Source organism: Corythoichthys intestinalis, chromosome 22 (genome assembly GCF_030265065.1).
Source record: "Corythoichthys intestinalis isolate RoL2023-P3 chromosome 22, ASM3026506v1, whole genome shotgun sequence".
Classification (NCBI taxonomy): domain Eukaryota; kingdom Metazoa; phylum Chordata; class Actinopteri; order Syngnathiformes; family Syngnathidae; genus Corythoichthys; species Corythoichthys intestinalis.
This window is the reverse complement of record NC_080416.1, coordinates 15,045,084-15,069,068: the sequence shown is the minus strand read 5'-3', so window position 1 is coordinate 15,069,068 and position 23,985 is coordinate 15,045,084. Positions and strand designations below refer to the sequence as shown.

The 23,985-nt window shown below is 40.5% G+C and overlaps 1 protein-coding gene across 8 annotated transcripts in view; it reads left to right on the top strand.

The window, feature by feature from the left end:
* Positions 1-23,985, top strand: part of akap9 (A kinase (PRKA) anchor protein 9) — a 78,933-nt gene that overhangs the window by 48,718 nt on the left and 6,230 nt on the right. For 7 of the 8 annotated variants that reach the window (XM_057827295.1, XM_057827293.1, XM_057827297.1 and 4 more), the window contains 18 exons: positions 563-795; positions 885-1,004; positions 6,039-6,215; positions 8,404-8,508; positions 8,573-8,725; positions 14,522-14,608; positions 15,143-15,946; positions 16,018-16,140; positions 16,206-16,250; positions 16,332-16,466; positions 16,541-16,585; positions 16,728-18,518; positions 18,622-18,679; positions 20,865-20,992; positions 21,072-21,245; positions 22,532-22,702; positions 22,781-22,886; positions 22,974-23,157. In XM_057827295.1, the coding sequence (XP_057683278.1) occupies positions 563-795; positions 885-1,004; positions 6,039-6,215; positions 8,404-8,508; positions 8,573-8,725; positions 14,522-14,608; positions 15,143-15,946; positions 16,018-16,140; positions 16,206-16,250; positions 16,332-16,466; positions 16,541-16,585; positions 16,728-18,518; positions 18,622-18,679; positions 20,865-20,992; positions 21,072-21,245; positions 22,532-22,702; positions 22,781-22,886; positions 22,974-23,157 (4,639 nt within the window). The remainder of the gene's footprint in view (positions 1-562; positions 796-884; positions 1,005-6,038; positions 6,216-8,403; positions 8,509-8,572; positions 8,726-14,521; positions 14,609-15,142; positions 15,947-16,017; positions 16,141-16,205; positions 16,251-16,331; positions 16,467-16,540; positions 16,586-16,727; positions 18,519-18,621; positions 18,680-20,864; positions 20,993-21,071; positions 21,246-22,531; positions 22,703-22,780; positions 22,887-22,973; positions 23,158-23,985) is intronic. The other variant, XM_057827300.1, reaches the window with a different exon arrangement.

Here is a 23,985-nt window from a genome sequence, read left to right as displayed (position 1 = left end):
CACAGTGGACAAGCACCTACCATGAAAATTTCAAACCCGCCTATCATTTCTAAGTGGGAGAACTTGCAAAATCGCAGGGTGTTCAAATACTCATTTTCCTCACTGTATACACTGATAGTTTGGTAAACTTACTAGCATGGTGTTATTGCTATAGTTATCTGAAAAACTCTTAATAGCTATGTTACGTTAACATACCGGGTACGTTCTTAATTCATTGTTTATGCGTCATGTAACATTAGCATACCGTACACTTTATCAGTTGTTCTCTATTCAATTTTTATTTTAAAGTATGTTCTTGATGTTGGATTATATCAAATAAATTCCCCCACAAAATGCGAGTTATACTGCAGGGTGGCTTATATATCTTTTTTTTGTCCCCCTCTTCATTGCGCATTTTTTGGCTAGTGCGACTCAAAGTCCGAAAAATACGCTAACTAAATTGACAATCTTGAGGTGACAGCTCAGACTCTTTGATAGCCTCTGCATCCTATTCATGACCAAAATCACTTCGACAAAAACAAAAAAAAAATGTCCAGGGAGTAACTTCAATGTTGCCATTTAGATCTGCTGGAAGAGACTGAGAAGCTGATGAAGGAGAAGGTAGAAGTCCAACGTCAGGCCGAGAAAGAGAGTGCAGACTTTCTAAAACAGATGAAGGTGCTGGAAGCCGAGCTAGAGGAACAAGTCAACCGGGTGATCGAGCTGGAGCATGCCCGCGAGACCGAGACCGGGGACCTTCAGCAACAGATCCAGGCTCTGGAGAAGCAGCTGGACAAAAACAGGCGCTTTCTCGATGTAAGAGATAAACTTTGGAGGTGGCAAAGTGTTACCCCGCTAAACCTGGCATTTAAATTTGGGGTGTACTGACTTTGACTCTTTTCTAGGAGCAAGCTGTGGACCGAGAACACGAGCGCGACGTCTTCCAAAATGAGATTTCCGAGCTAGAGCAACAGCTAAAGAACCAGCAGAAGCTTCCAAGTGGCTCAGAGCAAAGAAGCCAACAGGTAACAAAAGAAGGAGGGGAGCTCTGTTTCACATATATGACACCGCATGAAGCCACAATAGAGGCGATACTTTTACCTACACTTCAGTGGACGTGACAATAAACTTGTTGACCTGGTAGAAGAGTGCCTGTATGTAATGAATGCTTTTTTACTTGTCACATTGTAGTCATTAATAGACATACAGTAAATGGGGTAAGGATTAGTGTGAACTACACACAGGGATTGGTTGAATTTGGGAACACGGGTGGAGAAAAAAAAGGTAGATCACTGCCAGATATGGAAACCTAACACTTTGGGAGTAATTGTGGCATTGTGGGAATTCACTAATGAAACTGAATGGTAAGAACTTAAGACAAAGGCCATTGTATTAAATTACAATGTACTTAAAAGCAGAGGTGGGTAATAACGCGTTCCATGTACTCAGTTACATTTACATGAGTAACTTTTTGAGAAAAATGTACTTTGTGCAGTGTAGTTTTACTAAGCCATACTTTTTACTTTTACTTGAGTTGATTTGTCAAGAAGAAATGCTACTCTTACTCTGCTACTTTGGGCTACACAAGAGTCCTTACTTTTTTCCGCTTTATTCTACATATTAGATTTATTTGTTTGGCCAGCGATGCCAAGAGTAGCTCTACCAATTTCACCAATGAGACGTCGCAACAATAATCACATGACTCCATTATATCAGATGCAAGCTTGCCGATCTATGATCCCGGCCGGCAGCCTGTTCAATCACGTGGCGTCTTTAAAGCACCTTGAAAAATAAAGTATTTGACATAGAGTGGTGCCCTCAACATGAGTCAAAAGCGCAGATTTTAACCTCTTTCCCAGTTTTTATTTGTTGCCGGTTGACCACGGAAAATCGGAGATAATGATCCTTTTAATTTCATGATAGTAATTAAGGAACTATTCACCATTCAAACTAGGCTCTATCTTTTCCACCAGAGGGCACTTATGCTCTTTGGACGAATAATGCTTCATTTATGTAATTTTTTTTCTGTCATTGAAGTTCAATGGTTTTTTTTTTTTTTTTTTTTTTTTTTTTTTTTGTATTTCTTTGGCTTAAAGTTGTTATGTAATGGGTTAATGTTCAGTATCATTTATAACAACAGTTAATATTGATAACTTTGTGCTAAAAAAACACCATTGATTAAAAAAAAAATGTAAGCGGTTACTCAGAATTTTACTAATTACTTGAGTAGTCTTTTCACCAAATACTTTTTTACTTGAGTACATTTGTTGGACCACTACTTTTACTTGAGTAATATTATGAAGTAACGCTACTTCTTACGAGTAAAATCACGTGGCATCTTTAAAAGGACCGTAGAAAATAAAGTATTTGACGTAGAGCACTGCCCTCAACATGACCCGAAAGCGCAGATTTTAACCTCTTTCCCAGTTTTTATTTGTTGCCGATTGACCACGGAAAAACGGAGATATGATCATTTTCATAATAGCATTTATGAAGAAACTATTCAAGTCTAGGAATTATTTTCTCCACTAGAGGGCACTCATGCTCTTTGGACGAATAATGCTTCATTTTTGTCATTTTTTTCTCTCTCGGTGAAATTCAAAAATTTTTTTTCTCTTTTTCTGTATTTCTTTGGCTTAATGTGGTTATGTAATGGGTTATTGTACAGTATAATGATAACAACAATAATATAGATAACTGTGTTGAGGAAAAAAAAGACCATTGTTTAAAAAAAAAAAAAAAAATCAAAAATTTAAGCAGTTACTCACAATGTTTCTCATTACTTGAGATTTCTTACTACCAAATACTTTTTTTTTTACTTTTACTTGAGTACATCATTTTCACTTAAGTAATGTTATTTTGAAGTAACGCTACTCTTGAGTAAAACATTTGGCTACTCTACGCCACCTCTGCTTAAAAGGAAAAAGCAATAAAACAAATGACTGTAAGATTCCTATCACTGAGAACAAAAGGGAAATATGTAAAGCTTGCGTTTTGTTTGCATGAATACAAATAGTTTGGACCTATTTGCATAATGTTTGTTCCCACACTAAGTTTTTCACAAGCGCTGTTCAAAGACTTAGCTCCCCAATGGGTAAAACAATACCAATTTTTATTTGACTTTCATTTGGTGTTTGCTTTCCTCCCTTTTTTTGGACTCCTTGGAATTGTTCGTAATTGTAAAAAAGCTAATTTTGTTACATTTACTCTCAAAGCACACATTGCCCATTCAGATTTTACTTTAACTACACTCAAGATCATAACTCGTCACCTTTTAACAAGTAAGTTAATGCGTAACAGTCACTAGTGTTCGCTTCGGATAGCACACTCAATGCAATGACTGGAATGTCCATGCTTTCTGACTTCAAGGAGTTAAACCATTTCGTTTTAAACTTGAATGCGGTCATCTTTTCTAACATTATTTGTGCTTCCAACTCACAGGCTGAGAGCCGGGTGACGTCTTTCTAGCATATGTTCATTTCCAGAGTAACACCTCAAATAGCTATTCTTTGTTTTGTTTTTTGCTTTGCTTTGCTTCCCCTCACTGGCTCACCTCTCTCCTTTTTTTGCCTTGGCGGTCTGTGCTCCTTCACGATCCTCCCGCCTTCTCTCTCCCTGGTCTTTGCAGGTGGACGGAGTGTTCTTTAAGGTACTGCTTTTAGTCGCTACATGTGTCCCTCAAGCCTGTGGAGAGCATTTTGTGCAGGGGTGGGCAAAGTAAAATTTGAGAATTCAAATGTGTTTGCTCATTAAATCTTGACTGTCAATGATGGCAATAGACATCTATTGCAGTGATTTGCAGTTTTTCATAACATACAATTAATCAACTACCACAGCACGTACTCTGTGAATACTACAATGATCCCGCCGCAATAATTGAAAAATCGGGAAGTAGCGTAGCCCCCAATAAAAAAATCGATTATATATATTTTTAGTAGGGCTGTCAAACGATCAAAATTTGTACGTTTTAAGTGAGTTAATCACAGCTTAAAAATTAATTAATCGTAATTAGAGCTGAAACGAATACTCGGGCAACTCGATTAACTCGAGTTTAAAAACTGATCTGAGTAATTTCATTCACCTCGAGGAATCATTTAATTTTGCCAGCTGTAAGCATCACGTTTTACCCGGACTACTTTTAAGCGTAATTACATTATTAGGTAAGAATTTTTTTTTTTTTAATAAGATCTAGAAGTTTTTTGAGTGAAAGCAGTGAATTTTTTTTCTAGTCACATCTTAGATGCAATTGTTGGCTGTTTTCAACAATATACATCGAAAATAAAGACATTGATTGACTGAAAATTGTTCAATATTGGATTAAATATCTTTCTTTCTCATGTATATTTATAATTGCTCGTTACCTAAAAAAAAAAAAAAAGTTGAATCGATTACTCGATTAATCGATAGAATTTTCAGTCGATTACTCGATTACTAAAATATTCGATAGCTGCAGCCCTAATCGTAATTGATCGCAATTCAAACCATCTCTAAAATATGCCGTATTTTTCTGTAAATTATTGTTGGAATGGAAATATACATTATATATACAGTTTCACATGTACAGTTTATTATAACAATAAATCCACAAGATGGCATTAACATTATTAACATTCTTTCTGTTAAAGGGATCCACGGATAGAAAGACTTGTAGTTCTTAAAAGATAAATTTGAGTAAAAGTTATAGTAAATTTTATGTTAAAACCTCTCTTAATGTTTTCGTTTTAATAAAATTTGTCAAAATTTCAATAAAAAAATTAACTAATAGCTCGCCATTGTTGACATCGCCGAACGGGACGTCACATGGGCTCCCTGCCGTTCTTTCACAGTGTTTTTAACTACGTAAGGTAGTGATTGAAATACTCCACAAGGTGTCAATGGCGAGTTTTAAATTAATTAGAGATCTAGCCATGGCAAAGTGAGTAAGTTTTATGTGTTTTTTGCATAGCGATTTTGATTGGGAATGCCAATTCTCTTTGCATTGAGCACTTTTTGTGAACATTATTTTTTGGAGAGATGGTAATATTATTTTTGTTGTGCTTTCACCAGAAACAAAATCAAGCTCCTCCCTTGGCCATCTCAGACCTTGTTTTGTTGGCAAAAGGGGGTTGTATAACACCAGGGGTGCTAATAATTGTGACACACATTATTTGATGTCAAATAATTATTTCTTTATGTGGGATTTTTTTCCCCCACTGAATAAATGCACTTGTATTGAAGGTTGGATTTTTCTCTTTTTTTCCATTAAGGTCCCGTATTATTTGAATTAAAACAATTATTAGAAGCTAAAAAACACATTTTAACCAGGGATGCCAATAATTATGGAGGGCACTGTAAGTGATTCGAGGAGGTGAAGTGTACCTAAATCATCCATGTGGTCTAGAACCCAGTATTTGTGTGAATCCCTTGTGAGTGTGAGTATGTTGGCATCCTATTCTATGCTGTCTCTTCGCTAATCCTGACACCGAGGTTTCCTACTTGTGTGTCTAATATCACCTAGTCATGCGTGAGTCCCATCTAACCTGTGATAGTCCCGCAGGCGAATCGAGATGCCGCGTGGGTGCCACCCCAGGGCCCTGAAAAAATGAAATGTTTTAATCATTTATTTAGGATATGGTAAATAGTAATACAGTCATTTATTTTTTTAAACTACTATTTTATTGACACATTAATACACTGTACAACATGCACAAAAGTTTGCCCACCCCTGATGTAGTGCCTTCAGTATGTCCAGCCCCTCCCCTTGCTTCCTGTAGATATGAGCATTTTTAGCTTGTCTTCCTATTCAGTCCACCACTTGCTCTTCTTCCTTCGCCTCCTTCAGGTGGATCCTGCGACCACCCTCCTCCCCTGTTTAATGATACTGTGTGGTTTGTCACCCTTGAATGAAAGCTCTCTCTCTCCCCCCCTGCACTTCTATCCTCCACCCTCCCACCTTCCTTTCTCAGGTGGATCAGCTGACCTCCAAGCTAGCCGTGTATGTTCCGGCTACATCGTGTAGCAATTGGTATCTGCAGGCAAATCTATTCATTTGCTCTTGTTCTTTTGTTTGCACGAAACAGGTGGAACAGCTGAGCTCCCAGTTGAAGGAGAAGGCGGACTGGTGCAGTGAGCTGCTGCTGGGCTCCGAGCAGCTGCGTCGCGAGCTGACCGAACGCGACCAGGAGATTGACAAGCTGGAGAGCCGCGTGCGTGAGCTGGAGCAGGCCCTGCTGGCCAGAGCAGAATCCCTGGAGAAGGTTAGAGAAACGGGAGGGTGGGGGTGCGCGAGAGGGATGTGCTAGATGGCTGGAGAGCATGGAGATAAGGAGATGACTTTAAGATCTAAGAAGGGGAGGGGCTGCACTGAGCCAGAGAACAATGTGTAAGGAGTACTAATGCAGACAATGTCGTAGAGCATAGTGTTTATGTTCACATAAATCAACTGGAGGTGGATGTAGTATTGGGCAGCACAAAGCACAATGTAGTTAGTACACATGCCTCACAGTCAAGAAGTTACAAAGTTAATTTGTTCATTTATTTATTTTGGATCTTTGTGTGAGTTTTTATTACACTTTGGGAAAGAATTGTGAGTTCAGTAGTGACTAAAATCAGGGCCCTCCTTAAAATCATTCATTGCGAGGTACAGCGAGGTACAGTTAAAAAAAACAATTTTATGAAAACACTCATTAAAGGCATTTAAAAAGGCAAAAGAAGATACTTTTCAGGTCAAAATCAACACACAATTAACCTATTTGCAATTCGGTGTAAGAAAAAATAGTCACGCAACACAAGGAGATACACTCAGCGCCATAGTTACTGTGTTCTTTTTCTAGTTTTATATTAATGGCCTGGATGTGTGCACGTGTTTTTTTTTTTTTTTAATTGCAAAACTATCGGGCCCAGGGGCGCTGGAAGTCACTCACTGAAGGTGGTGCTGAGTATCTTTTTTTTTTTTTTTTTTTTTTTTTCCCCCCCATCCAAAAACGTCCGTTTAGGTCCAAATTTGTCACGCCTGTGCGTTTTTTCCAAACAAGGCATGCACACTGGTAGTTCACAAAAACTTCACCTGCATGCTGCATAGTTTACGTACTGCTACAGTGGTACCTCGACATATGATTGCTTCGACACACTCTTTTCGACATCCGACGTAAAATTTGGTCTCCCATTTGTTTCTACATTTGACGACATGCTCAAAATCCGATGATTTATGACAGCGCCACAGTTTCTTGGTTTTCCCGCAAGACGGACGCACGGTGCATTTTCTTGTGAGAGAAATCAACATGGGTTCCAACAATTTTAGTGCAGGTGGTGAAAAAAATATAAAGGTGAGGCTTACCATTGAAATGAAGATGGAAATGGTAAAAAGGAAATGAGCATGGGATGGGCATCCGTGAACTGGCTCAACAATACGGCGGTAGACTGTCTATGATCTCGGCGGTCCTACTCCGTTCGCCATCTTTATAAGTTAAGCTGACAATTATTATTAGTGTAATATTGCCAAAGAAACCAGCTTCTTCAGGTTTTTGATAATTTATTTAAGAACTTGTGCAACACAACATGCCTACTGTCGGCGCAGCTGAACAAGTGAAGTGAAAGTAAAAAGTCCTCCCTCTGACACGTCAGCCACGCGGTGCGTTCAGGTACACCACGAAAAAATACATCTGCCACATTAAAACCTGATTGGTTATTACAGGTATTATTACTATTAGTATATTATTCAATTTTTATTCATAATTTATTTGTTTTGCTCTGTGCAATTGCTATTTGCAATAGTACCAGCATGCTTTATTAAGGATTTAGTGTAGGTTTTCGGACTGTGGAACACATTCATGGAATTATTATGTATTCTTATGGGTAAATCCTGCTCGACATACGACCATTTTGACTTACAAACAACATCCTGGAACAAATGAACTTCGTATGTAGAGGTACCACTGTATTAAGCTACTACAAAGACGGCGTTCTATTTCACTTACAGTGTGTGTTGGAGTTTTTATATTGGAAATAAAAGAGCCCATGTATTATAATGCAATTTCCCGCAGCTAGATGGCGCAATGACACACAAACACATTTGAAAACTAAAAGGTCCAATAAGCTTTGGTTTAATGCCCCCTTTTCACAAATTATTATTCAACGTGACCCAGTACTAAGCGAGGTGTGATTTTGTGACCATGTTAAAAAAAAAAAAAAATTCAACCTATATATTTAATACCCAAAGTTAAAAACACTATTTTTTAAGTATTTTATGTATTTTTATCCCCCCCAAAATCTAACAAAACCCTTTTTTTCCTCCCCAAAACCATAGGGTGCTGCAGCACCCTCAGCTCCCCACTTCCAGTGCCACTGATGGGGCCTGAGAAAAAGACTTTTGTTGTAATGTGAAAAATGAATAAGAATTTGTTCTTATAGTCCAAATAACCATATTTGTTTTTGTGTGTGTAAAAGGATGAACAAAAGATGCGTCATGCATCCATCACAGAGGCGAAACACACAAACCTGGAGGCTCAGTTGCACACCGAAAGGGAAGCGTTGGAGCGCAAAGAAAAAGAGGTAGTGTTCCCTTTTGTCGTTCCTTTCACTGAGCTTTCCATCATCACGGCGTTGTCTTGTTAAGATCTGTCACCTGGAGGAGCAGCTGGAGCAGTTCCGGGAAGAGCTGGAGAACAAGAGCGAGGAGGTGCAGCAGCTCCAAATGCAGCTGGAGATTCAGCGCAAGGAGATCTGCAGCCAGCAGCAATTCTTGGAAACTAGGGAGAGCATGCTTCAGGTAACCTGCCAACGCCTACAAAGATTCTTTTTTTTACTACACATTGAGACAAGAACTGAGCCCAGTTGAGCTTTAACAGGGTTGCTCCATTATGTCACCTCCCTCCTTATTATTCATTTTCAGTATATTTTTTTTAACTCAATGGCTGCAATTGACAGCGATATACGTCCAATCCATTTGAACTGGGAGGGTGCCACCCTCCCTCATTACTAAACTGGACGTGCTAAGGAATATGTAAAATAGCAGTGAAATGAGAGCAGGTGAACAGTCTTCATGTTCTGAAGAACTATTCATTTCCTCGCTGTTATTCATAAAGCTTGAAGAAACTGGATCACTTGTACTTTTTGAATATTTGAATCCCATTTTGTGAAGTACTTGATGTGGTTCCCCACCTTACACTCACCCAGATTCTCCTGCAGCCACTGGATAATTTGAGTTTGAGACGCCTGTTTTAGATAAAATAGTGACTCCCAACCAAATTGTACTGTGGGGAATTCAAATAAACTGAAAATTGCTCTGGAATTGAGCTTCTTGGATATTTCAATTGTGGTGTATCACTTTAACGATACTTCATTGACACCAATTACTACATATTTGACAGAGCTTGGAGCTGAAAATAAGAGTGAATATATACACGAATTGTGTTTTTCGCAAACAGTAAATAGGCCGGGTTTCAATCTGAATGGAAAATTAAAATGTGTTTGTGTATTAAAAGTGACTTTTAAAGCAACACGTGGTAGCTTTTCAGTTTTGGTCGATTGTAGCGATGCTGGTGGACAAAAGTGGTAGTGTTTTGCCTTAAAGGGATCCACGGATAGAAAGACTTGTAGTTCTTCAAAGGTTAACGTTATAATGAGTTAAATAGTTTTGATATTGAAACCTTTCTTGATGTTTTCGTTTTTATACAATTTTTAAAATTAGTTTAACTAGTAGGTTGTTGATGTCGCAGGGCGGTGACGTCACATGCTTACGCTGCCGAGTAACCAGAGTATGACTCTAGCAGCATAAACAATTCAGGGGTGTGTCATCTTAGGCACCCCACGATTCGATTCGATTACGATTCAGTGGGATACGATTCGATTCTTGAACGATGATCACGGTATTGACGATGATTACGGTTATCACGATTATCGATGCATCGTACATTACTAATTAATAAAGTAGACAAATTTTTTTCCATTATTTATTTTAAACTATCCTAATGATTCAACAGGAACGATGGAAACATGGCCATACAACAAAAAAGCTGCCCTTAAGCTGCTTTTTTCCCCTTAAGTGCAAAAACATTAACCATTTTAAGGGAGTACATTTTAAAGGGAGTATTCATTTCTCTCAACAATACAATAAAATTTACACAGGTGGAATGTCTTTTGACATAAGACTTCTTTTAATCAATACACTTTGTTTTCACAGATTTCTGTACTATTTCGCATGTTTGTAGTGTTACGGCGGTACTTAATCATGGTTTTACACGTTCTGCATAAGAAATACACGTTAGCGAATAAGCTAATTAGCTTAGCGCCCGGGGCTAACTATTAACACCTCCAAAACAACAACAATAAAGGCTAAACAGTACAAGAGGGTTCGTCTACTCACCTCTCAGAGACGCACACAGGTCTTAGCAACACACACAGGACATTTTTCAATTGACATGACTTGAAACTACAACTGGACTTCTGAAAGACAATGAGCAACGAACTGTCTTTCTTACCCTCTTGCTCTAAAAAATGACTGTGCGGTCGCCTGCCTGTCTCATACACAAATTTATTTTCCAGTATTTTGAAAAATAAGTAAATCTCTCACTCAGTTACAGGCAGCATCCATTATAACGTTGTGCATGCGTGCGTCCGTTAAAGGTGTCCGGGCAGCAGACGTGTCTTGAATTTCGTTTCTCTACAAGCGGCTGTCATAAAGTTATGTGGGAAAGCCACCGTTTTTTAACCTTTATGAATGTAAAGTAATGTAATGATCGATTTTTTTGGAACTCCTCTAATAAACATGTCGCCTGTTTAACCCTTTCAATTTGAACCCGAGAGGAACATTAATGACCACGACAGCACTGTAAATATTTCACAAAACGAGCAGCAAAAGCAAAATGAACAGGAAAGACTGGATGAGACGTGATGAGAGTAGGAAAAAAAAAACGGCGCTCTGCCTAAATGTGCCACACCGGCAAAACGTCCTACAAGAAGCACAAAGTACTACCGTGCGCTTTCAGCTTGTTTTGTTTAGATGCATACAGACAAACTATACTAAAGATGCCTTAAGAAAATACTTAAAGGTAGTAATATCAAATAAGGGTGGTTTAATTATGCTACGTGACTAATGTGGTGAACAGATCAACAATCTGCTTTAAAGCTAGCGCAAGAAAACACAATGCTTAAATGTATGAGATGGAAACACATGCAAAATGTATTTTGAGGCAATAAAAAGTTAATGAAAGACTCAATAAAAACACAAATAGTAAGTACTCGCCGCTTCTAACCGATGAGCGCATGTGTTGAACGTCTCGCCGCGTAGAAGGGATTGCAGTAACCCGGTAGTGCTCATCAAGAGACGGTGACAATCGACGTCATCACCCCGAGTGTCCATTGCGCGCTAAAACATGACGCCCTCCGTAGGTCAAAACATGTACTAAATATTATAAATTTTTAAATCAATGGCAATATTTTATGTCTTTCTAATAACATATTTTAGTAAAAAAGAACAATCGTGGCTTATTAGAGCCTACAAGTCTTTAAGTCCAAGGTTTCCTTTGAAGAAGATTCCGTTTCCCATGAGGACCAGCGCACACCCGAACAATGTCGTAAAATCATCAATGAATCAAAAATCAATCTCCCGGTCACCTGCTGATGGATTAAACAACATTTCTGTTTTGAGCAGCTGTGTGAAAGTTGAATAGTAATAAGGTTCAGTTGTGGCTAAACAGTAGCATATGACAGTTAGCAACCATGTGGCTTAGTGGGGCTAACCCTCCACCCCACCAGAACTCGTCAGCACTGACGAGTTCGGTTTGAATAGGTGGAGGGGGGCGTCACACCAGCGAGTAAAAGCCGGGCCAATGTTTATTCTGTATATTAGTTAGCATTTTTTTTCCTCCTCAGACAAAACTTTTTATCTCTTTTGTTGCTCTGCCATATCTGCAGCATTCGCACGAAAGCGTTTGCATCGACTTCCATCTTTATAATGAATGGGGAAAGAGGGAAGCGACGTATGCCGTAAAGCAGCCAGCACATTTGTAGTTTTTTTTGTGTGTGTGTAGAAGGGTTCCTGCCACCCTCCTCAAAGTTAATTAGTGCCTGTGAAAGTGATACAGACCCCCTCAAGATACAAAAGAGATGTCATTCAACTAGGGCTGCAGCTAGCGATTATTTTAGTAGTCGATTAATCGATAAACCAGCTAGTTCGAATAATCGCGTAATCGGATAAGGAACATAAAAAAATTAAAATACCTGAGCTGAGCCTCAAACGGTACAAAAAAAATAAATAAACAAATGAGGATCTATGTACAACATAAGAACAATTAGCTAACTTACATAGCAAAAGTCCGTTAGCTTCAATGCTATAAAATGCAATTTTTTTTTTTTTTTTTTTTTTTTAAATGCTTCTAACAAATGGTTCAGACACAAATTCCCACAATAAAATGGCTAAATATACCTATAAACCAAATCACGAATGCATTAAAAAAAAAACATTAGCTCAAACAAAAACTTCTGTTGGTCTTAACAGGGAGCAGCTGGATTCAGCCACGGGAAATGAGGCTGACTAGAGGGCTGTGTATCCACCTAAATCAATAAAACTAAATACAAACACTTTCAAAACAAACCATTACAACGCCACTTTAAAGTGCCTGTGACACGAAAAAGCATGTTTATTTCATAATACACGCGGTATTTTATGCTCCTGAATGATATGGACCGCTTGGATGTGTGTGGAAGCGATCGCTATATTTATTTAGTTTTTTGAATCCCGCGCCAGGAAAATGAGTGACTTCCGGCTTCGGTCTTGCATTAAGGAGGAGGGCGCTGTGACGTGTACGGTAGAAGACGTCCTCTTCACGCTACAGTGTACTGTTGTGTATGAGGACGAAGGATTCAGCTGATTTTGCGGATTAATACGTTTATTTTTCGCATCACGCCAGCCAAACGGCTGCGGAAAAATCATTCTGTATGAGGGAGAGGCGTATGAGCCTTTTTGGAGTTTCAAAAGGTTCCCATTCACCGTGGATATTTACTGTGGGACCATTGGACTTACGATGAAGTGAGTAAACATCTTGTTTTGTATTATGTCAAATACGAATACAGCGATTACAAAGTAAACACTATAAACTTCCTTTAAATGAAGGACCACTTACGTTTGATCATTGATAGGCATGTAAAAAGCTCTCCTAATGCATTAGCAGCAGCACGTTAGCTGCGTTAGCTCCAGCCACCCTCCTCCGGGGAACGAACTGTAAATTGCTCTCCGCCGGGCGGTTTGCCGATCCAATAAGACATTCGACAACCGGGTCGTCATGTCAAATAATCCAGGATAACTATGTGTGATTTTCCGCTTTGAAGACTTTGAAACATCACTCGGTTCTGGTTAGCATGTCGGCTAGCTGTCACGCCTTCTGGTTTGTTTACATTCTCCGAAGCCGGGGAAGGGAAATGACATATGTCCGATTTAGGTGTCATAAAATATCGTTCGGGAGGTGCGACAGTAAAGGTGAAGTCGACAGTTTTGACCATTATGGAGTAATTTTGCCATGTCGTCCTGAATAAATGCATTTTTATTATTTCATATTCCATTCAGCACAAGACTGTTATTTGTCATGACCATGCCATTTATTTAGCAATTGGGGGAAATACTTGGATAAAAAGAGTATCCTGTAAAAATATTGAAGTAAAGAGACAGAAACAATGACATTTTGCCGCTCTTTTCGTCGCGTTTTCCTCGTTGTGAATAGTTCCCCCTCAACGGGCTGACTGGTCCTTCTCAAGCCATTTATATAGCTATTGGGGAAAAATACTTGGGTAAAAAGAATATCCTCTAAAAATATTGGAGTAGAGAGACTGAAACAATGACATTTTGCGGCTTTCTTCGTCGCGTTTTCCTCGATCTGAATAATTTCCCCTCAATGGGCTGAATAGTAAAATCGATGAGCCAAGTCTACCGCTGACGTCATCCACCTGTTGGGGACGCTAAAGCCCTATAATGGTAGGCGTGGCTAACCGGCAGATTAAAAGACTAATTTCTCGTCATCTGTGCTTTGCTAAATTGTTGTATATAGTCGAATCGTCTCAAAATATGATTCTAATTCACATAATAATGACATTTTAGACTTTTTTTTCTCGTGTCATATGCTCTTTAACTAAACGAATACTCGAAGCAGCAAAAATTAATTTGAATCTTTTTTTTTTTTTTGTAATCGAATACTCGAGTTAACCGATTAATCGTGGCAGCACTACATTCAACTAGTTGTCAGTCAACATATTATCACAAATTTTATGAAACTATTTTATAAAGGTTGAAAAGTTATCTCGTGTTGCTTTAAGTACATTTATTTTAAGTATATTATAGTTTTTGTGACATTTTTGTGAGGTTAAGAACCCTGATTTTCTCCTACCATGAAATGTATGATGACTCAATAAAGGTTGGGAAGCACTGGGGTAGTTAACAATAGACTAGAATAGAAATCTGACCAGTTTCCATGTCTGCCAGATCACAGCGGAACCTTATACATTTAGTCATCAGAACAACTCTATTACTATGGCATGTTCATTCCATCACGTTATAATTTCTTGACTCTTGAAGGTGATGGAGGAGAAGGACAGGGCAATAGCACTTCTTAATGAACAGAACACTAAGCTCCAACACTTGGAGAAAGCGTCTGGCAACAAGGTAACAAGCCATGTCTATGCACGCAAGGAATAGAACCCACAAATCCATCTATTGGTTGTGCGCATAGCTCCATGGTCGTGTGTGGTGTTTTCATTTTATTGGTGACATCCATTTTGGTGTTGTGTTTGTCTTGGTAAGTAAATCCATGTGCTCGTTTTGTGGTGGCTCATTCAAACTTTTTCTGTGTGGAAAGTCTTGACTAATTGATAATACAGGGGTGGGGTCAAATAGAATCTTAAGATGTTAATGTTATGTTTGAATAACTCATTAGCTGCCATTCACGGCGATAGACGTCCAATTCATAATATAATCGCTGCTAGCCTCTTCAAGTCAAAATAGATTGGCCGTCTATCGTCATCAATGCCAACTAATTATTGGGTAAAATGAATAAAACATTGTGAACTGAAATATACTTTTTCTTTTTGTGCCCACCCCTGTTATAATCCAACTCACGTTCCTAACCCATTGTTATTCCAAAGGGGGTGGTAACATTTATTTTGTATTATTTTTTAATATGTTTTGGTCATTTTTCAGGGAATAGATCAACGAGATGCGCTGATCAATGACCTGGAGTCGCAGGTGGAGTGCCTAAAAAGCGGGCAGGAACGGCTCAAACGGAAGAGCGAGGAGGAAGTAGAGCAGCTGAACTCTGTCATCGATAAACTTCAGCAGGACTTAGTCCACATGGAGCGCAAGGATGACGTCGAAGCCCACGTGGGAGAGGAATACGAGGAGATGAAGCAGAGGATGGACGCGGTCACCAAGGAGTTCAGCGCCCTGAAACTGGAGCATGCCGACCTGCTTGAGACGCACCAGCGTTTGAAGGAGAGTGCTGAGAACTCTGAGGAACTCGCAGAGAGTCTAAGACAAAAAACTGCCAGCCTTTTGGTGGCTCAGGCCCAAGTTCAAGCTCTTGAGAAAAGTGCCGCATCCAGCTTGGACGAGCTCCAAGCACGCATTCGGGAACTAGAAAACGAGAAAGACACTGAACTGAGCCGCTGTCAAAAGTTTTCTGATGAGCTCCAGGTGAAAGTGTCCACTCTGGAGGAGCATTTAAGGGAGAAGGTGGCCGCGGAGGTGGTCAGCCAGGCCACACTGGATGCTCTTCAGCAGCAGGTGTCAAAAGATCAGTCAGGTGACAAGGTGGGCCAACTGAACCAGAAGCTTGATGAACTGGAGACAAGTTTGGGCGGCATTGAGAAGAACAATAAGCTCAGGAAGCAGCTGCTCTCCAGATCCAAGGAGGAGTTGGCGGAGTACGAGAGGAGGCTGGTGGCGCTCGTGGATCTCATGAGACTGATGGTTGGGCCACAACTGACGATGACGGCAGATCTAAAAGTAAAATACTTTAGAAAAGGGATTTTCCAAACTTTTTGTTCCTGAACAAACCATCTCTATTTTTAAACTAGGCCTCAGCTAGTGACCAAGCTCTCCTGTCAGAACTTCAACAAGCTAGAGAGGAATCCGTGGAGGCCAAAAAGCAGCTGGACCTCCAAGAGGAGCAATGCCACCACCTCAAGGAGCAACTCAAAGTAAGGCGTCTAATGTCCAAACGTTTTCTAAGAGCATCTTTTGGTGACACTTGATTCTCTCCTAGGACAAAACTGAAACAGTACAAAGACTTAAGGAGCAGTTTGAAAAGGTATCCTTCATCTATATCAGATTTTTAACCCATGATAGTCAAGGTAGCAGACTGATAATTATCCTGCTTGTACCTCCTTAGGCATCTTCTGAAGGAGCCAAGGAGACGCAGGCACTCAGAGAAGAGCTGGCCAAGACCCAGAAGGAGGCGATGGTGTCCAAAGAGGAGCTGAGCAGCTGCAAGGAAAACTTGGAGAAGCTGCAGGATCTCCTTCAGGTATGGATTAGGCGTTCGCCGACAGGGGCGTAGCCTCTTCATTGTGTTACAAGTAAAGTTTGTTTTGTTTTTAGGAGCGAGAATTGACCATTAATCATCTTAAAGAAGAACTCCTACAAGTATGTACAAAGGATTTAATTTTAACAGTGCTTACTAGAACAGTGGAAATTTAAAAATCTTTCGGACTCAATCTGTGCAGTTGATTTTTTTCCCTCAAAAAAAAAAAATAATAATAATACTCTAATGTCTGTTCATCTTCAGCTGAAACCTGAAGAAAACAAAGCAGAAAAGACAAACCTTGTCAAGGAGCTCCAAGAGGTCCAAAGCAATGCGGACTTCACCAAAGACGAACTCGACCGCTACAAATCCCAAAATGAGAAGCTCCAAGAGGACATTAAAAAGCAAGAAGTCTCTATTTCTAAACTTCAAGATGAGCTCCAAGAGGTCCAAAAGAACATGGATTTCACTAAAGAAGAAGTTAGTAGCTTCAAATCCCACAACGAGAAGCTACAGGAGGATATCCAGCTTCGTGAGGTTTCCATTTTGAAGCTGAAAGAAGAGCTCCAGGAGGTCCAAAAGAACATGGATGTCACTAAAGAAGAGGTTAGTAGCTACAAATCCCACAATGAGAAGCTACAGGAGGATATCCAGCTTCGCGAGGTTTCCATTCTGAAGCTGAAAGAGGAGCTCCAGGAGGTCCAAAAGAATAAGGACACCACCAAAGAACTCAACAGTTATAAATCCCACAATGAGAAGCTGCAGGAGGATGTCAGACTTCGTGAAGAGTCTATTAGTCGATTGGAAGAAGACATCCAAGAGGTCCAAAATAACATGGCCACCACCAAAGAAGAACTCAACAGTTACAAATCCCACAATGAGAAGCTCATTGAGGACATTCAGCAACAAAAGGTCATTATTTCCAAGCTCGAAGAGGAGATCCAGAGGAATCTAGACTCCACCAACGACCAAGTGAGCAGCTTCAAATCCCACAATGAGAAGCTTCAAGTGGACATTCAGGTGTGTGAGGACTCCATATTGAAGCTCAAAGAAGAGCTTAAGGAAGTACAAAATAATATGGACTCCACCAAAGAAGAACTCAACAATTATAAGTCCTTCAATGAGAAGCTCCAGGAGGACGTTGAAACCCGTGAGGTCTCTATTTCTAAACTCAAAGAGGAGCTCCAAGAGGTCAAAAAAATGGTGGATTGCACCCAAGAACTAAAAAGTGACAAATCGTGCAATGAGAAGCTTCAGGAGGAAATTCAGGTGCATGAGGTTTCTATTACTAAATTGAAACAGGAGCTCCAAGAGGTCCAAAAGACCATGGACTTGACAAAAGAAGAACTCGAAAATTACAAATCTCATAATGAGAAGTTACAGGAAGAGATTCAACTCCGTGAGGTCACCATTTTAAATCTCCAAGAGGTCCAGAAGAATGTGGACTCCACTCTAGAACTTAGAACAGCCAAAACTAACAATGAGGAGCTGGGTCTTCATGAGGTCTCTGTCTCGAAGCTGAAAAAGGAACTCCAGGAGTTGAAAAAGTTTGCTGACACCACCAAAGAAGAACTGAGAAATTCCAAATCTCACAACGAGAAGCTAAAAGACGAGCTTCGAGAGGCACGAGCAGCTGCCACAAAGGCGGCTCACTCATCCTCAGCGTCTCCCTCTCCCGCCGCGTCCCCTCAGCCGTCCTCCTCTTCCTCGTCCACCTCCCAACCCAAGAGAAAAGCGAGCAGCAAGCAGCCTCTTTCCAAAGTTACCAAAGAAAAGACCACGCCCGTTTCCCGAAAGAGCGCCGCGCCCTCCAGAACTCAAGAGCCGGCCGCCTCCAACGCCACCACGCAGACGGCTGCGAACGAGGACCTCCAAGATGTTGTGGGGGAGTTTCGGGAGAAGGTGGTTCAGATGCAGGAGCTTCACGCGGCTGAGATCCTGGACATGGAAGCCCGGCACATCTCGGAGAGTGACGCGCTGCGCCGTGACGTGCAAAACTTGGAGGACGAGTGCAAAACACTCAAGGTTGTTATTGACAAGCTGCGCTCCTCCGAGGTGAGCTTAGTGAGTAATCACGTTTCAGTGCCATTGACAGCGATACACTGTATTAGCCGTCAATGGCAACAAATCAGTAAAATTGTGATAATTTGTTTTTTAGGTTCCCTTATCAAGACAAGATCGACTCCAGTCACAGTTCAAAGATGGTTACACGAGTGGTAAGGTCAATAACTTCCCTGATGATGAACAATTGTTAACTAATTCACTGCCATTCACAGTGTTAGATGTCTAATCTATCTAATAATCTATCTAATTTTAGCACTGAAACAGCTTTACTTAAAATTACAAACGACCTCCTCATAGCTTCTTACTCTGGTTTATTGTCAATCCTTGTCCTTCTCGTCCTTCACTGCTGCCTTCAACACCATTTCACACTCAAACCTTCTTGACCAGCTCTCCTCGGTCCTTAGTATCGCCCACACACCCCATTCTTGGTTCACTATCTACCTGTCTGACCACACACAATTTATCAGATCGGCCCCTACAAATCCAAATCCCTCCCTGTCTCCACTGGCGTACCCCAGAGTTCCGTCCTGGGGCCGCTCCCCCTTATTATTTACATCCTCCCCCTGGGTTCCATCTTCCGCAAACACAACATTCACTTCCACTGCTGCGTTGATGACACTCCAACTTCCTCTTTCTCAATAGCTCAAAATCAGAAGTCCTCCTTGTTGGCAACAACGCCATGCTCTCTAATGACAATAACTTCTCTGTTACGAAAGGTGTGCGAAATTTCCGCTTCTTCGATTATTCTCGATTCGCCCGTGCAAGATTCGAGAAAGATTCACAAACATTCAAATTCCGATTATTGAAATATGTCGAGTAAAGCGGAACTAAAAGTCAGTGTGGTCGCAGCGCAATGCGGTCGGTTCCTCATTGCGTCTCGAGAGTAAACATCATGCTTGTCATTACCCGTGTAATGACAATGGTCAACTCACGGCTCTGGCTCAACGCATGCCACTAGATAAAAATAAAACTTCTCTAGAAGGCTCTGTTGTAGCGAACTTTTTATCTAAAATACTCCTAAATCGGCAAAATCTTGACTCGAATCTATCTTTAAAACAGTTTTAAAACTTTCACATGTCTAAAGTAGACAGAAGGGAAATTATGGAATAACGGGAGCAATTTTAACAACTTTAACGGTTGATTCACAACATTAAATTAATTGAATGTAGTTTAAAGCTGCTGATACAGAATTGAGTATTTTATTTACTGTTTTGAACCGTTAACTTGATACTGAAATAGTCGTTTATTTAAGTCTGAGAGGCTTTTTGTACAATTTTTGTAACTAATGTACGAAACAATGAAAGCAGCTAATAGCTTGGGGGGTTTGTGGGTGTCATCAATAATCGATTCACAATCGAATCGTTGCCTCTGAATCGTAATCGAATCGTTAGGTGCCCAAAGATTCCCACCTCTATCTAATATCATCGACAATGTACCCATCTCTCCCTCTACTCAGGTTAAGAGTCTGGGTGTCCTGGACAGCACGCTCTCCTTCCACTCCCATATCAACAACATTTCCACCTTCGCAATATTTCTCGCCTCCTCCCTTCTCTCAACAGCCATACAGCTTCCACGCTTGTCTGTAGTCTAGTCACTTGCCAGCTCGATTACTGTAACTCACTGCTCTTCGGTCTCCCAAATAAGTCCCTCCAGAAATTGCAGCTCCTCCAAAATTCAGCAGCACGCCATATCACTCGGACCCCCACGACTCACCACATAACCCCCATCCTCTGTCAACTTCACTGGCTCCCAGTCAAACAAAGAATCAAATACAAAATCCTTGGCATTACCTTTAAAGCACTCCATGGCCTGGCCCCACCCTACTTATGCAATCTTCTCTGTATTAACCGCCCCCTGTTCACTTCGCGCCTCCTCTATCCTCCACCTTTCGGGCCGCCGTGTCCGTCTCGCCACCTTCGGTTCCAGAGCTTTTAGTCACTGTACCTCGCAGCTCTGGAACTCCCAACCCTCGATCTTCACAATATATCTACCCTCTAATTTTTCAAATCCAGACTGAAAACACACCTGTTTACTCTTTCTTACCCACCATGATCCTTATCTCGGTTTTATTTTGACCTCTTAAAATTTTTACTTGTATCCTGCTTTTAATCTAATTTTATGATTGTTTTGTTATTGTTGTGCTATTGTGTTCTCATCTTTCTTGTGAAGCGTCTTTGCGTGTCTTGAAAAGCGCTCCAGAAATAAGATGTATTGATTGTTAATTATTTAATCCAGATTGACTGGGCGGCCAGCCAACCCAGTCAAAATGGATTGGACGTCTATCGTCGCCAATTCGTTCATGATCCTTTTCAGAATCTGTGTTTTTCCTTGTTGCAGATAGTAGTTCAGACTACAGCCAGAGAACTGGATATGATCTTCCCGTTGGACTTCAGCAGGAGTTTAGGGTGACACCCGAAGGTGCTGGAAGAGATGCTGATGATTCAGTATTACCTGACAGGATCAAGGTGAAATTACAGAATAATACCTTAATTTTTTTAAACTACAACTCGAAGTTTCAACTGTTTTTGTTGTTCCTCCTTGCAGTCGTTACTGCGTGAGGTCCACCAGGAGGGCATGCACGTTCTGTCATTGTCGGACCTTCCCGTTTCTGAAAGCGACCCTGGCGGTACTTCAAACTTGTGGCTTAAGGAGAGAGACGCTTTGCTTGCTACCGTGGAGTCACTTAAAGCCCTCATCGCTCACATGCAGACTACACAGGTTTTTAGAATATTCCATAGACTTCACTATCAGTTGACAGGAAACGGGGCCGCTCCGGAGGGGGCGTATTTTGAAAAACTTAAAATTCTTTCAAAACTAAAGCCGCTAAGGACCTAAACCAAAACAGGCACCTCCCTTAGGCAAATACGAGTCTCCATGAGCAGCGGCATCAAAAGATTCAAAGTCGTTCCCTAATAAAATCCCGATTATTATTTTTTTAATATAAGCATAAAAAAACTTAAAATGGCTTTAAAATTCTGATTTTACACTCGATGCACAAACACCACCAAATGCAGAGACAATCACCTATATTTTCAGGATCAATATATTTAACATATCATATTAGTTTTTACCTGAAATAGCGACATATTATTGTTAATTTAAGTGGAATTTTGTTTTCAACAGCTAATAAATCACTCAATTTTCACATCAGAAACTTAATACCTTAGGAAAGCATGCAGAATCATCGTAATTTTACTCAACAAAAGTAAATTTTGCATTTTTCTCAATAAATTCCTTTTAGGTTAAATTCCGATGTCACTTTTGCCTCAGCCCGTCTTGCCAGCTATCTGCCCCTTGTCGTTTTTAGATTGAAATATTACATAAAATAAAACACGTAAAAGCCCAAAAAATTTGTGCGGACGCAGAAGTGTCAAAATTACTGTTTTTTTGCCCAAAAACGGACAGTTGGCCGAAAATTACCTGATTATTTGAATGTGAAGTTACGCTGTTGTGTATGGATACAAAATCCAACTGGCGGCCAACACAAAACAGAGCTTTTTAAGTTGAAAATTCTTGTAAATAAATGCGTAAATCCCGGAATTCCCATAGATGTGTACGTAAAACAGTCTAAATTCTTGGTTAAAAGCCAAAAAACGGGCAGTTTTCATTCATTTCACGTAAACATTTCAAGCTAGAGCTACTCAAAAGTTTTTCCATTCATTTCATTTTTTCACAATGTTTCAAAGTGCATACATGGTGCTATTTTATACAATAATTACCTTCAATCCCTGACCAAATCACTCTTAAGACACTCCTGCCTGCTTGTATGCATGCAAACTTTCGTCCTGTTTCCACCTAAATCCGGCGTTAGAACGCAGATTGTTTGAGTTTATCGTAGTGAAAGCTGCCGCGATGCTCTGCCTGGCCTTGGCCCCCTACGGGAAACTGTGGCGCAGTGTGTGTAGGACCTATCTTGTCAACTGATAGTGAATTTTATAAGTATTCTTAGTTCAAATACATGAAACAATGGAGAATACTAACTCCCAATATTTTTGTTACGCTAGATTTCTGGCGATTCTGCTGACTGGCGTGCGCAACTCTTGGAAGCGGTGCGCCAAGTGTTTGTAAGGGAACGTAGCGTGCTCAAAAGCGTCCTTTACAGCCAGTTGGACGAGATGGACACAAGCGACGCTGTCATACACCTTAACCAGTTGGAGCTCAAGCTAGCTGAGCAGGTGATCGTCATTCATCATCAAGATAACGTTACATATCTGTTTCAGTGCCATTGACATTTCATTCTGGTCTGTGTGCAGGATGCTCAACATAAAGAGGCAATGAGTTCCCTTCACGCCGCAGACCGCTCGAGCCTCATGGCTGAGATCTATCCGCTACGGGTTCAGCTGGAGCGCTTTCATCAAGGTGAGGTGGTGAAAAAAAAGCTATGACTCAACATGTGAATAAACAGACAGACAAAAAAAGAAAGCGTTCTTTGATTTCCACTTTTAGGTGCACGACCCGCCGTCTTTTCGGGTGCGAAGGAGCAGGGACGGGGTGGAGACGCCGACGGCGCAACCCACACTGACAGGTTGCTGTTAGAAGAGCTGAAAGGGGAATTGTCCCAGACCAAAATAGAGCTGGAGACCACGCTCATATCACAGCAAAAGCATCTCAAAGAACTCGATGCGCTCAGGTTAGAATGGTGGAAAATTATTGGCTGAAGTGTTGCTAAACAGATCATATATTTAGCACCATATTGATTGTGGCAGATCTGCTCGTCACTGTATTTATTTGTATTGCACAATTCAACACAAGGTAAATCAAAGTGCTATTCATCATATTAAAATCAGACAACACAATGCACTCCGCTCGGTGACATCACTGGGCGGCGCTACCATACTTCCACAGTGTCAGTCGTTAGCTACATAAACATGTTGTCGGTTCTGCCCTTCCAATTTGAACCTCAGCGGAAAAGTGATGAGCAGGACAGCACTGTTGATATTTCACAAAAGAAGCAGCAAAGCAATTAAATGAAGATCTCCAGGGGAATTCTAACCCACGTTTCCCGTGCAACAGACAAAGGCGTAGAACGTAGGATTATACTTCCGCGTGGCGTTAGTCATGATTTTCCTTATAAAGCAATCGTAACCCAATGCGTTGTCTATCTGTGCGTTAAAACCTGAAAGGGAAACACAACTGAAAAGAAAGTGCGGCTGGCTTGACCACGAAATTAGAAAACACGGCTCACTTTAGACAGCAAGCAGACAACAATAACAGGGATTGTGTGAAAGGGTTTATTAAAAACACAAAAATACAAATGATCACAAAGATGGAGTCACAAAAAGGGTCCATGATAGTAGATTGGGATCAATAAAACAAAAAACTGCAGTGAGAGGCAGACAAACAATAAAAAACAAGGTAATGATGCAACTAGCAACGAAGGGATATACAAACTGTCAAATGGCATTAAGTCAATGTCTCGGCAAGCCGCCTAGGATCGGTTTAAAGACACTGCTGATGG